General features: G+C 38.4%; 3 protein-coding genes and 1 pseudogene across 3 annotated transcripts; all 4 read left to right on the top strand.

The window, feature by feature from the left end:
• The first annotated feature begins 8950 nt into the window (after positions 1 to 8950).
• Positions 8951 to 9693, top strand: LOC143721178 (histone H1 pseudogene; annotated as a pseudogene).
• A 602-nt stretch (positions 9694 to 10295) lies between these two features.
• On the top strand, positions 10296 to 10754 carry LOC143721182 (histone H2A-like). The gene has a single exon (XM_077211426.1). The coding sequence runs from the start codon at positions 10317 to 10319 to the stop codon at positions 10701 to 10703; it is 387 nt and encodes a 128-aa protein (XP_077067541.1). The 5' UTR covers positions 10296 to 10316; the 3' UTR covers positions 10704 to 10754.
• An 833-nt stretch (positions 10755 to 11587) lies between these two features.
• On the top strand, positions 11588 to 12194 carry LOC143720478 (histone H3-like). The gene has a single exon (XM_077209945.1). It carries the CDS (start codon positions 11625 to 11627, stop codon positions 12033 to 12035), a length of 411 nt encoding a protein of 136 aa, XP_077066060.1. The 5' UTR covers positions 11588 to 11624; the 3' UTR covers positions 12036 to 12194.
• A 2104-nt stretch (positions 12195 to 14298) lies between these two features.
• Positions 14299 to 14610, top strand: LOC143721289 (histone H4). Its single transcript, XM_077211577.1, has one exon. The coding sequence runs from the start codon at positions 14299 to 14301 to the stop codon at positions 14608 to 14610; it is 312 nt and encodes a 103-aa protein (XP_077067692.1).
• Positions 14611 to 15318: the final 708 nt, after the last annotated feature.

Raw genomic sequence — 15318 nt, 5'->3', positions numbered from 1 at the left:
GTTGAAATTTCAACATTGTTTCAATATTCCTGATAATTGAAATACCATTGAAATTCCGTTGATCTATGGACAGGATTTCAATGTTGTTTCAATATTAAAACAGGGTGCAAAATGATGTAGAATCAACATCAGAGTTCGATGTTGATTCAATGACTTAATGTTGACAACGGAATGTTGATTTAACATAGTTTCAATGACTGTTTGCTATCTGGGTTATGTTATCGATATCCTATTATATAGGCCTATTCTGCTTACAGTTAACTCATACTCGGTAGTGAGACACCTGAGACACATAGCTATACAAATTAATAAATGGTCGCCGTTCAAGCATAGTGCCAACTTTTGTGCAGTTTGGTACGTAATCAACACGGTCATTTTCTCGCGATTCCCTGCCGTTTAATTTCAATAAAATACAGAAAACTAAATCATACAAATGCATTTTTTATAATTCATTGTTCCGTTTATGAGGCAATACCATAATCTTTTGGTAAACAAGTTACCTCGGAGAAGAGCGATCCAGAAGTATGCTCATCGGACGTCAATCCTCAGTCACGCATCCTTGGCACATCAAAAGCGTGGGAAAAATACCTAATTGATATTAAAATGAGTGTATACTGACAAGTCTGAACATAATTTACTGATATTGTCGCTTTTATAACCTTTAATAAACACGCATCTTGAACGGAGAAAAAATGATAGCACTTAGCGCCTCTAGTGGACATTTCACCCGAAAAGTGCAGGGAAACGTACCTGGAGGTACGTATTTCAGGTTTTGCAAAAATCTAGGCAGAGTAACGTATTTCCAATGAGCCTGGGTTGCGAAGTGCTAAAATACAACTCGCTTCCGCCTTTTGGCCTTCAAAGTGATGTCTACCTGCACCACTCCAAAGGCTCATTTGCCTTATGCGTCTTAATCTTCAGTTTTTGACGCCTTGGGAGTGAGAAAGGGTTGTAATATAGTGAAACATGAGGAAAATTATGTTTCATATAATTACTGTGTCATGAGAGCCCCATTTCTTTTCACATGAGCAAAAGTAAGAAAAATATTTTCCTGGGTCAGAAAAAAACATAATGTTCTCAAATCCAAGAAAGAACTTTTAGTAATAAGTGGTAAACTAACTAAAAATAATAATAATTGTGTTTTAATGTTTGAATTCAAAATGCTTTAACAAGATTGTACAGTTATTATCAGCTCTTCATCTCCAGTGTCCTTCAGACTCTTTAGTACCAGGGTCATTTCTGGGATTCGGTTTATTTTGTGTCCCCAGTAAAGATCATGATCTTACTGCCTTAAAATGCTGATCAATATCAATTTTAAACCTGTCTTAGTCATAAATGACACCATTTGAATTCTAATCATATTGAAGTTTATTAAAACAATTATTTGAGACATTTTACAGCATTTTGAACTATATCAGCATTTTTCCTGTAGGCCTGTGTATCCTAATTTAACGATAAATACAACACTTAGGCAACGTTTAAAAGTTACGTGTCAAGTATCTGTAAAACAGCATTTTTCCATCTTAAAAATATATCTAAATTACGTCATATGCTCTCAATGACAAATGCGGAACAGTTAGTTAATGCGTTCATGACATCAAGGCTAGATTATTGTAATGCTCTACTGGGTGGTTGCCCTGCACGCTTAATAAACAAACTATAGCTGGTCCAAAACGCAGCAGCTAGAGTTCTTACCAGAAGTCTTACCAGAAGTAACAGGAAGTATGACATTATTAGCCCGGTTCTGTCAACACTGCATTGGCTCCCTATTGAACATCGTATGAATTTCAAAATATTGTTGATCCTTTTCCTATTTAGCACCAAAACTTTGGAACACTCTTCCTACACATCTCTTTGACCTGGCATAACACATTATAGACTTCTATAATTCAATGTTAGGCTGCATAGATTCGGTCAGCCGGAACCGGGAACACTTCCCATAAATCCTGATGTACGTGTTACATCATAAGAAGGATGGCGTCTACGCTAATATTAGTCTCTCTGTTTATCCTGAGGTTTATCGCAGTCCGCCAGATCCAGGCCGTATCTGGTTCTGATGAAGGACCTACGCCTGGACACGACGACATCGCAGTCCTAAGTTTCAACTAGTCTCTCCACTGTGAAGGCCTCCTTCCCTTCCCTTTAGCTCAGATAAAACGTTGTCGGGATAATTCTGGTTCATGTGGCTATGCGGAAGCGATACAAAATTCAGTATTATAAATTTTTCAAAGGCTTGTTCCTTGGAACCTGTTTCATGGTTTTCAAACCAGGCACTGTTTTGAGCAAATGAGCGGCCGGATCGCATTAAAGGTTTTCCGTTAGAACGGTGTCGTGTAAGCGGCCCTTAAGTTAATAATGATTGTTGTGACGGAAGTGAATCAATCAAAACTAACTTTAGCTAGACAATAACTTTATTCTAGAGCTGCTGTAAAGCCAAAACAATCTATGTTACTTTAATTTCCTATTATCACTATTATTGTTAAAAGTGCTATACAGGTGCCTGACTGACTACTATATGTTTTGTTTTTGTTTTTTACATTGTTTGGTAGGATATCACAGTAAAGATTCTCTGTAATGTGTATATTCTTTTCAATTATTAAATTTATTTTGGCAATTATAACAAGATTTTTAGCTTGTCCGTCAATTTATTCTCCACCCTGTTATTTTTGACTTTCTCTTTAAATGAAAGTTGGAAAAATTAAATTATATCATATCACAAAGTTGTCATCACTTCTTTGGAGGTAAAACAACTTGGGAAAGTGAGTAAGATCCTCTATTAATTTATTTGTGTATTTTTTAGCAATTTTATCTTTCAAATGTTATGTGGTCAACCTACATCCACCCTGTTAAGGGAAAAATAAAAAGGAAATAGAAAAATTACAGTATAGTTTTAAATATATTATAGTTTTCAAATTACAACAACAACAAAAAAAAAACATGTAATTCTTTATAAGATAAACCTTCTATAGCTTAATTTTGCTCAGGTACACGTGCAGTGGCTGATTTTAAGTCAGAATGCAAACCCTGTTAGTGTCCATGTTATATCAGTGTTATGTTATAAAACCATGTTATGTATACCATGAGTATAATCTCAGCAGTTGCTGTTTTAAGATGTATTAATGGATTTTAGTGATTAAATACTGCTGTTATTCCCTGTTTTAACAGTGCAACCCCAATTGCTCTGGTGACTCTTCAGTGTGCCTTCCATAAGCTCGAGAAAAAATCTGATTCTGCTGAAGAAAACTGTCAAGATTCTGTAATGGGAAAGAGCGGTTATCAGTGTGCACTAGGTGATTTCTGAACGACGGGTCTTTGGCCAAACAGAGGGCAACCTAAGGCAGGGGGTTACCGCCGCCACTGTGCATCCCTGAAAGGAGGTGTTTTATGTGAGCTGGGTATATGAGAGTGGAGCGGATGACTGTGAGGTCAGGAGCATCATGAATGGGGGGATGAGCTTTGAGAAGTTACAGCAGTCTGACCCAGAAATGTTCCCCCATAAAACTCACCAGAAATGGCCTTCATTGGGTGGCTTGTTTTTCATTGTGACAAGTGTCCACAACTTGCAACTATGTCAGGGGACAACACCCTGAAGAAAAGGAGATAATAGATAAAGAGCTAATGGGAATGGGCTTTCAAAAGCCAGGTGAGACCAAGTGATTGTCAATATTTGTTGTGGAGACAGTAACACAACTTCTTAATTTGTATAAGGAACAACATGTTAGTGCCTTATGGGCAAAAAAATTCTATAGAAGTGTTGATATTGAACTAATATGTCTCAATCATAGGTTTAACTCCTGCAGTTAGACATGGCATAGGATAATAAGCAAGACATGGTGGTGGCTAAAGATGAAGACAGCTTTTGTAGATTCAAGAGAAAGTCTGTATAACAAAGGTGAATGGTCAAATGTTATTGTAATGAATTTAATATTACATTCTGTCCAAGTTACAGTCTTGTGATGCTGTTGAAAAGATTATTTGTGTGTAAGTGAGAGAGACTACTTGAGTGGAGGGATGATGGTACTCTGTCTGTCTTCTTATCAGCCTACTAAAGTAAGCTTTTACAATATCATGATAATGAACCGAAACACTGACTTTTCTAAAAACAAATGAATAATGGACAGACATGATTTGAAACTAGTTGAGAGACCAAGATTAGGTAAAACCTGAAGAAAAAATGTGAACTAAATATTTTTAGAGCTAACTGCTATAATGTGAAACCCTTCATTTTGCTCAGACACGGTGCAGTGGCTGATTTTAAGTCAGAATGTAAACCCTGTCAGTGTCCATGTTACACCAGAGTGGACACTGAGAGTGTACATGGTGATGGGAAAGTACATCATGATTAAAGTTGATTAAAGTAGTGTATTTAAAGTTATTTGGCAATGTTTTACATATTGTTGCCCAGCATCTAAATCCAGTTCAAACTAAAGTAATAATGTGGTTGAATGTGAGAGAAATCAACCATCCATCCATTCTTTACTTGTCCACCCTGTTATTATTTTGTCCACCTTGTTTTCAATAAATTCATAAACTCAGCAAAAAACATACTAATAATTAAATGAAAATTTACTGGAGTATCAATAATGCAGTACTTAAAAAGTAAACAAAAAATATCTGAAAACAAAAAAATGTTAAATGATGCGGTTGTGAGAAAGTAGGTAGGAATTCATACACAATATTTTTCATTTTCAGACAATTGTTTTTACTGATTTGCTTTTAAAGGGACATTGCCCATGAATTTGAATCATGAGTATTTGAAACTTATTTTAGATCCCTCAATCATGACTACGCAAGTTTTTAAAAACGAGTTTAAATTTTAACCTTTAAAAAACTGAGTTTGATTTTCAACATTTTATGATGGCCAAAGGGCAACAAAATGTCCCACCAATCCACGTTTAACACCTGTGTAATTCCAGCCCGTCCTCATCCCAATGCGTCATATATGATGCTTTTGCCAAAGCGTACATATCCTACGCACATGGCACCCTTTAGCGTAAATATGAGACGCAGATATATATGGGGCAGAAGGCGCCTCCTAGTGGTCTAACCCTGACCCTACCCCAGACCTAAACCTACCCATACTCTGTGCGTGTTATATTTACGCTAAAGGGTGCCATGTGCGTGATATGTACTCTTTGGCAAAAGCGTCGTATATGACGCATTGGGATGATGATCAGGGTCCGTATTCACAAAGAATTTTATTTTACCACTAGGAGTACTCCTAAATACCATTAAAATATTTTAGCTAGGAGTTTTCTCTTAAAAGTTATTCACAACGCCTTTCAGACCTACTCTTAGTAAGGAAAAATGACAACTCCTAAACTAAGAGTGAGTCTTCGTTGCTATGGATTACATCAATTCTCATGCACGAGCTTCCTCGCAATGATCACGGTGATTGGTTGTTAGATGACAGGGCCATCATGCGGAACATAACACAGACACAACAAATCATGGAATTACGACATCTAAATATGTCTGTGTCCTACACAAAATAATAATAGTAATGTCATCGAAATGCATATATAATGACATGTTTGTGCAGGCCCCAGTGAAGTGTAATTCTAAAAAGGCAGAAAGAGAGAGAAAAGTGGTGAATTAAATTAAATTAAATTAAGGTAGCCTAATACCCTAATGAAACCGCCACTTTCCTAATAATGAAAAACGACTCTTGCATTAACACTTGCTTGGTTAATTGACATCCTATTAATATAGAAGCTTGTTTCCGCCACTGAATAAAAATAAATTAAAATAATTGCGACTTTTTATCTCACAATTGCGAGATACTAAGTCAGAATTGTGAGAAATAAAGTCGCAGTTGTGAGATAAAAAGTCGCAATTAGCTTTTTTATTTTTCATTCTGTGGCGGAAACAAGCTTCCATAGCCTAAATAGACCACTTAAAGCAAGTAAATGTTGCTCCTATTGAAGTAATGTAATAGTTGAATGACGGTGGATTATGAACTCGCCAAAACGAAAAAGAAAGCCCAACTGGACGCAGGATCAGTTACTGCTGCTGGCCCAGTTGGTGCTGAAAAAATAAAAAAATAAAAATAAAATGGAAATTCGACACTGGGATTCAAGTAAAACTAAGCGTGAGACATAGGAGAAGATTTGTTTGCAGATCAATGCAGCATTCCCGCTTGTGTCGCAGACCCCGGACGACTGCGAGAGGCGGTGGGATGCGCTACAATCCTTTGTGAATAGGTCTTAGTGAGTTAGGAGTCCTCTCGACTTCTTTTAAGCTGTCCCAGACTTAGGTGCTACTTTTAGGGCTAAAATGCTTCGTGAATTACTCTTAGTGAAAAAAATGAGGAGTCCTAAAGTTAGGAGTGACACGCCCATTATTTTTAGGAGTTGCTACTAAATTCGCCAGTTAGGAGCTACTTTTAGCCTTAAAATTCTTTGTGAATACGGCCCCGGGTATGTTTGTTAAGGGTTAGAGCTTAGTCTGACCAAAACCCCAACATCTGTGCAAATCAAACATATAGTGTGAATAATACGAAATAGCATCTAATAGTGGTTAAATCAAAATATAACAAAAATTACAATGTGTGACATGTGCTTTAATATTAACATTTATTAATTTAGCAGACACTTTTATCCAAAGACACGAGGAGGCACAAACGAGGAATACAATCTGAGGCAATGACATAAGAAATGCTAGCAAGTAGCACCACTGCAAAGTTTCAAACAATGTCCAGAAAAGTACAAGCTATATAACAAGGAGGGAAATAATTGAGAAAAAGAAGTTGTTTTTAAGCAATTAGCTTTGACTTGCTGTAAATGAACAAGTCGTTCATATGAGCTTTTACACAATCCTCATTCGCATGCGAAAACTGAGATATGAATGACGAATAAGGGGAAACACGTGATGAGTACATTTTATTTACGTGATATGTAGGCCTACATCACCCAGATAGCAAGGTGACATTGATTAAATGTTGAAATTCCACCAGAATCATCATTTTGGTTGAGGTTGAAAATTCAGTGCTAAATAATATTGGATCAATGTTGAAAAATCAATGCTAAAATAATATTGGAACAATGTTGAAAATTCAATGTTAAAATAATATTGAATCAATATTGATAATTCAATGTTTTTCAGTGTTGAAAAGACAAACATTGAATCAATGTTGATAATTCAATGTTTTTCAGTGTTGAAAAGACAAACGTTGAATCAATGTTGATTTTTGGTCAGCTTAAATTTCTCCACTGGTTGCCTAGACAATCCTAACATTGGTTGCCAACAGCCAATCAGAAAGCGCGGCATATCAAGCGCGAAACAGACAGACAGACAAAGCATTCGGGCAACGACAGAGTGTTTTTTTGAGGTAAGTTAATCTTAAATCTCAATCTCAATTTCATTTCTCATTTTTATTTATCTATATTTTTTACAACTTGTTTGCTTTTCCTGAGTCGGTATAAACTGCGATTTTAAATGTATTAGTCACATGAACGCGCGCCGTGCACAAACCAACGGCCATGATTTTCCCTAATAATATATTGAATTTCAATTTGTCTTTTACCAAACGTCATCGCGGTTAAAACCAACAGTGGGTAAATTGTTAATTTTCATTCTAGGGTGAACGTAGAATTTGCCTGAGTCAAAAAAGGCGCAAAGAAGCGGGAGCTCATCACGCGAATGGGAGACGACGGCAAATATCATTTTTGTATTCCAATATTGGCTAACTATAAATAGCATTTTTATAATGCATGTTATATCTTGTTTTATTTTTTAATGCATGCTATATCTTTTAATGTTCTTCTGTAAAGCAATTTGGTCGGTTGTAATACATAAATAAAATTGAACTTGAACTATTTATCAGATTAATGTTTCATTATCTCTTACCGTAGGCCTAGTAGGCTACTTCGCTGTTTTTGTCTTTGTCACAAAATGCCTTGTTTTTTTCTGAATGTGATATTTCCTGTTCCGTTGTGGGGCCATAAATTAATACATTTGCTTGTAAACTGAAGGATGTAATGACATTTTGATTAAAAAACATATTTAATGGTCTCTGTCTGAAAGGAGTCATTTAAAAATTCAAGCATAGTACAAGCCTAATAAACTAGCATCTCGCTGTACATAAAGCAAGATTGATTTTATATTGTTTCTATGTTGATTCAATGTTAAATAACTGATTTAATTATGGTTGAAATAATATTGATTTTATGACCATATTGATTGATTTTTCATCGTCGAAATAACATTATTTCAGGGTGCAAACCTGATGAAAAATCAATGTTAAATTTCAACATTGATTCAATGATCTTTTGGTTAATGCATTAACATTGATTCAATGTAGATTCAATGTTGGTCTGCTATCTGGGCAGCGTATGGAAACCTGTTTAACAAGTTAAAACATTAATACTTGTGTGATCAGGCGTATACATTTATTATTGTGTTATGTTATCATTATTATATCGACAGATCATCTGGGCAGACATGAGAGTCACAGAGAGATGTCTCCGGATGATCGTGTGCTTCAAGCTGCCCAAAACCACATCTGTACGAAAACCTCCTGACGCCCCTCACTGATGCTGATTTCATTAAAGTCTCTTCAGACTGTTTGCTGAACATACAGAAGACGCTTTGAGGCTTTTATCAACTTTTCCACTTAAACTATTCATCAAATTTACAAGCGGGTTTCCCCCGTGGCTGATGCTCGCCTTGGATTTGATCTGATGGAGGCAAAGTAAACATTCCCTTTTAGCGTATATTAGTCTCCAATGAAAGCTCAGAACCTCTGCTTGGTGTTTACTTTGTTTTGACTGCGCTAAACTATTTTACCGTTCCAATTTTGCCTCAGATGTAAGAGAAGAAAACACACTCGTGAGGGGTTCGTGGACGCGCACAGACGCCGACCGGGCAGGTTGAGTCTATAAGGTTCGCATGTGCTATTTAAGAGCGCAGCGCCGTGCGAGCGCCATTCATTGCTGAAATCAGGGACAGCGTTTGAAAGACTGCAGATCTGATCAGAGAGAAATGGCAGAAATCGCACCCGCCCCCGCTGCTGCCGGCCCGGCCAAAGCGCCCAAGAAGAAGTCCGCTGTGAAAGCCAAGAAGGCAGGTCCAGGCGTCAGCGAGCTCATCGTCAAAGCTGTGTCCGCGTCAAAGGAGAGGAGCGGCGTGTCTCTCGCCGCGCTGAAGAAAGCGCTCGCTGCTGCCGGCTACGACGTGGAGAAGAATAACTCCCGCGTCAAGATCGCCATCAAGAGCCTGGTGACCAAAGGCGCCCTGGTGCAGGTCAAAGGAACCGGCGCCTCGGGCTCATTCAAGCTTAACAAGCAGAAAGCCGAGACCAAGAAGAACGCGGCTAGTAAAGCGAAGAAGCCCGTGGTCAAGAAACCCGCTGCTGCCAAGAAGCCCAAAAGCACTGCGGCAAAGAAGCCCGCCCCCAAGAAATCGCCCAAGAAACCCGCCGCTAAGAAATCGCCAAAGAAGGCCAAGAAACCCGCCGCCACAGCCGCTAAGAAGGCGACGAAGAGCCCCAAGAAGGCAAAGAAGCCAGCAGCCGCTAAGAAAGCAGCCAAGAGTCCTAAAAAGGCGAAGACTGCTAAACCTAAGGTCGCAAAACCCAAAGCCACCAAGCCTAAAAAGGCAGCGCCCAAAAAGAAGTAAAGTTCACTGTTTGTTACTCAACGGCTCTTTTAAGAGCCACCCACTTACTCTGAATAAGAGCAAAACTCGTTTATATTACTGGTGTTAATTTCGAAAGCAGATAAAAGATGTGGCTTCTAACCTCTTCGAATCATTCATTCTACTAAAACAATTCAAAACACCCAGTTAAAAAAAAAATCTTAAGTAAACCATTATTTATATATAAGATGTTTTGTAAATGTCCAAAAAAACAAAGGGGTTCAGACAGTGATCAGAAATGGCATGTTGTACAACACGGCACAGACACACTATGCTGTGGAATTGTGATAATACAATACAAACAACCCACATCTAACAACATGGACAGTGATAATATGCACAGAATATACTGTGTTTAAGATGCAGCACTTTTGGTAGGAACAGCCTACAATATCTATTTTTGTACTTATTTTAAATGTTATATAACAAACATTTGAATGGTTTCATCTCTTATGTCTTCTTATTAATCACACTCACAAATACTTGTGCAAACAGTGCACAATAATTTCCGCTAGAAGGGGGAGAGAAGTTCAGTGATTGGTTTAAATCTGTACGGACTCTGAACCAATCGGCGACTGGCACTCTCCTTTAAACCCAGTATGTGGAGATGCACAGAGTTCATTCTGTTACTTTCTTTTAATTGTGAAGTTTTTTGTTAGTTATTTAAAAGGAAAAAGAAAATGAGTGGAAGAGGTAAAACCGGTGGTAAAGCCAGAGCGAAGGCTAAGACTCGCTCCTCCAGGGCAGGACTTCAGTTCCCCGTCGGCCGTGTCCACAGGCTTCTTCGCAAAGGAAACTACGGCGAGCGCGTCGGTGCCGGAGCTCCTGTTTATCTTGCGGCTGTGCTCGAGTATCTGACCGCTGAGATCCTGGAGCTGGCTGGAAACGCCGCTCGGGACAACAAGAAAACCCGCATCATCCCCCGTCACCTGCAGCTGGCGGTGCGCAACGACGAGGAGCTCAACAAACTTTTGGGCCGAGTGACCATCGCTCAGGGCGGCGTGCTGCCCAACATCCAGGCCGTACTGCTGCCCAAGAAGACCGAGAAACCCTCGAAATCTAAATAAAAGGACCCAAGATTGTTTTATTTTGACCAAAAGGCTCTTTTAAGAGCCACCCATTTGATCTGATAGAGAGTGTTTTTTCTTTTTGATATTTTAAAAATAAACCAGAAAGGCGTTTGGTTGATGGAATTTCCCATGAAACCAGTAAAATACATGATGTCTCCAAGTAATGGTACAGTCGTAGGTGTGCGTGTTATTTATAAGCACATGATGATCCCCTAATTATAAATGAAAAATCCTCTAAATACATATCTGGGCCCTGATTTTATTCACAACCCTCAGCGTGGCCTTTATTGAGTTTGAATTTGACACCCCTGTCCTAATGTGTGTTTGTCACTCAACCCATATTCCTTAATATTAAAATATAGTTGGTCTACCAAGCTCTGATAATGTTTTGAATATTTTAATAAATTATCCAAAGTAAAAAGCAATATACTTCTCGGCTTCATGGTAACAGAAATTGATCAGTTACCTCTGGGTATTTTGCCCTTTAGTAGTAGGGCTGGTCTAGGGAATGATCCCCTATTTTACGGGACGTATGAAAACCAGTGCTTTTATACAAACTGTAATGTGATTTTATTCTAATCCGAGATCTGCACAACCACTGGGGATTAATACGGGTATTTCAGAACAAATAAATACAACATTGTGAGCATAAAGACCAGGGAGGTGTCATATACAGTGTTTCATAAAGTATTCAACAGAACAAAGCAGCTCGAGCGGGAAACCTCCCACTTGTTTGAAAAAGAGGAAACGCGCAGTCATTGGCTGGTACTCATGCGCAGCCGTCACGTATTAGCCAATCACAAGGTCTGCATCCTCGCGACATTATGACCTAGTGGCGGTATAATGGTTTAAAAGCGGGTGGATAACATACAGCAGCATTTCCAGCACAAGCAGAACAGAGAAAAGAATCCCGCAGCAATGGCAAGAACCAAACAAACCGCTCGTAAATCCACCGGTGGTAAAGCTCCGAGAAAGCAGCTCGCTACTAAAGCCGCCCGTAAGAGCGCCCCGGCCACCGGCGGCGTCAAGAAGCCTCACCGGTACCGGCCCGGGACCGTGGCTCTGCGGGAGATCCGCCGCTATCAGAAGTCCACCGAGCTGCTGATCCGCAAACTGCCCTTCCAGCGGCTGGTGAGAGAAATCGCTCAGGACTTCAAGACGGACCTGCGCTTCCAGAGCTCCGCTGTCATGGCCCTACAGGAGTCCAGCGAGGCTTATTTGGTCGGTTTGTTCGAGGACACCAATCTGTGCGCCATCCACGCCAAGAGGGTCACCATCATGCCCAAAGATATTCAGCTGGCCCGCCGCATCCGCGGAGAGCGCGCTTAAACCCGCGTCTGCGTCAACACACAACGGCTCTTTTAAGAGCCACCAAAACTGCACTGAACGAGATAATTTCCAGTTTCACGACATGAGTAGAAAATTGCGTTCATGCGTTACAGTAACACTTTGTGTCACTGTTCTCAAAACCATCAATTACCATACTATTAAATATAATCCTAACCCTAATTATAAGTTACTTAAACACAAGGAAATATGAATTATTTGTATGTAATAAAAGTGGTTATATATTTCAATGTTTGTGTGTATATATATATTTATTTTTTTACTTCAATGCTGTGATATCAGTTGTATTGGGTGCGAACTACACAACCTTTAGGGCAAATTATAAAAAAAAAACGTATTGAAATTAACAACTATCATGCGCAATTGATTGACGATGTTGAATGATGTTGTGGATAGTTTCAACGGAGCTAGAAATGTATCTTCATATTTACAGGTAAAGCTTCTTTTCATCTTCAAACAAAACTACAGTGGTTGTTTTTTCCAACTCTTTTCTTCCAGCTAATTTACTCCTTAATAGTGACATGGTCTGTTTTGAAACTTTTGTCGCAAGTTGAATGCCAAATAACTGTTATACAATTACTCTTATACAGGTGCAAGTTCAGCTAAAGCTAGACCTACAGTATAAACCACTGAGGCCAGAAATCATTAATATTCTGCAAATATGTCCGTAATGTCTAATAAAAAAGTACTATACTGTCCTTCTAGACTAGCGCATTTCTTTATTTTTCAGTATCTTCTGTATGATGTTATTATAACATCCTCTTCATCAAATTAAATAAATCTTATAAAACATGAAAGAAGTCGGACAGGAGATTATGGTTTGTTCTTCTTCTTCTTCTTCTTCTTTCAAGTTTAATGGCGGTTGGCAAACCAAACTTTAATGGTGCATTCCCGCCACCTACTGGATTGGAGTGTGGATAATGTTATGGTAGTACTGACCTAAATCCTGTTACTTAAATGAGTGTCTTTTAAAAAATTAAATACTTCTATATACTTCTATTAAATACATATATTTTAAATTGCTTTGGGCCATTACCTAATAATGCTTGGATTAAAAAAAAAAACTTCCATTTCCATTTTTCTTAATGCTTGAAATAATTTAAATCTTTCTCATGCATAAGCCTTACATTTTAATAATACATGTTCTACTGTTTCCATATTTTCGGTACTACATTTGTCACAATACCCAGTCTGGTGTTTCCCAATCCTGACCATACTTTGATTTAGTAGACAATGGCCAATGCGGATTCTTCAAATTATAACATCCTTACAATTTCCAAAATGTCTTCTTTCTAAACCAACTGTTTCTTGAATTTTGTATAAATGTCGACCCATATTTCCACTATCCCACTTCATCTGCCATTTCTTCCTAATTTCCTTTGCTATTATACTTTTTTTCTCAGTCTTACTCAATCCAATTTTAATATCAACTTCTTGAAATGGTATGGCCTGTTTGGCTTAACTATCCACCTCTTCATTTCCTGCCACCCCATATGAGCTGGTATCCAAAGAAAATGAATAATGATTCTCAATTGTCTGATTCTAAAAAGACTTTGTAATATTTCAAAAATGAAGTCCTGTCTAGCTATAGAAGTACCACTTGCTAGACTTTCAATTGCAGATAAAGAGTCAGTGCATATAACTGATCTGATTGGCTGAACTTCTTCGACCCACTGTAATGCTAATATAATTGCTATTAATTCAGATGTAAATACTGAGATGTGATCTGAAGTTCTTTTCAAAATGTTAACTTTAAATTGCGCTATGAATACTGCTGCAGATGTTATACCAGAATCTGGATCTTTTGAGCCATCAGTATATATCTGGATGGCACTATAATATGTATGATCTATGTAAACTTCTACCTTTACTCTATCCAGAATATTCTCCTCATTATGTTTGTCTTTGTGTAACTGGATATTGGAAAAAAAACAAGGAGGAATTGCTGGGAGACCCACACAAGTGGCAATATTAACATCTTTAATTATTTCTCTTGCCTCCTCATTAATAAACCATCAAAAACTTGTTAGTTTTGTATAGTTACATTCCCAACAGTCACTTAAAACAAGATTATGGTTTGGGTTAAATCACATTGTTTTGTGCTGGAACGATATTGAGGGGAGGGGCGTTTTGCGCCTTGTGACGCTAGGTTGGTTTCTATCAGGTCCTGTAAGTAAATATAAAATGCATCCTTGCAACAATGGATAGAACATTTGTTGTCATCATTTGATTGCTGCTTGTAAATATGTCTGGAAGAGGCAAAGGCGGTAAAGGACTCGGGAAAGGGGGCGCTAAGCGTCACCGTAAAGTTTTACGCGATAACATCCAGGGAATCACAAAACCCGCCATTCGTCGTCTGGCTCGCCGCGGCGGCGTCAAGCGCATTTCCGGTTTGATCTACGAAGAGACCCGCGGAGTGTTGAAGGTGTTTCTGGAGAACGTAATCCGCGATGCCGTCACCTACACCGAGCACGCCAAGAGAAAGACCGTCACCGCCATGGATGTTGTGTACGCGCTGAAGAGACAGGGACGCACCCTGTATGGCTTCGGGGGATAAACCACTGAAATCATAATAACTAATCAAACCCAACGGCTCTTTTAAGAGCCACACACTGTCGCTTAAAGAGTCTTGACACCTTGATGTTAATTATTCATGCTGTCATTAAAAAATTAACAATACAATTCCGAAAATATCACGGGAGAATGGAACAAGTATGGCAAGTAAAGTTTTGAGAGTATTTTGACGACGATGAATTGCATTAAAATGAGTTCTGTTAGCTTTCCAGATTCACCACCAATTGGAATTTAAAGTGATTTACAGAAACAAGAAAAAGTGAAATGTAAAGGGGCTTTGAGATACTCTGGTATTTAAAAAAAAAAAAAGCTATTTTTAAAGGGATCTTATCGTTGCTATTATTACTATTATTACTTGCGTTCATAAATGAGTTTTCAGATAACACGATCATGCATAATATTTGTTTTTTGTTCAAAATTCTATTAAAATGAAAATAAATAGCGCGAAATCAACAAAGGAAACCGTGTCCTGTTGGGTGTCACTCAAACATTTGGCGGCAGGAGGGGCTATCATTTAACCGCTCGTGATTGGCGTTTGTTCCTCTCGTGATTCTTTGAGTTGTCCAATGAAATACGAGTTTATCGGTTTGGCCTATGAAACAGGCAATCAGCAGATTCTCGAATCCTTTGAAAATTAGCATGAGGAGCGAAAAAATGCCTCAGTAGCCTCGTTTCCATCCACTTTTTGCGC

This window comes from Siphateles boraxobius, unplaced genomic scaffold (assembly GCF_051911475.1).
Source record: "Siphateles boraxobius isolate OS27281-9 unplaced genomic scaffold, OSU_SipBor_1 65, whole genome shotgun sequence".
NCBI classification, from domain to species: domain Eukaryota; kingdom Metazoa; phylum Chordata; class Actinopteri; order Cypriniformes; family Leuciscidae; genus Siphateles; species Siphateles boraxobius.
The sequence above is the reverse complement of the archived record's forward strand: the minus strand, read 5'-3'. Positions and strand labels throughout refer to the sequence as shown.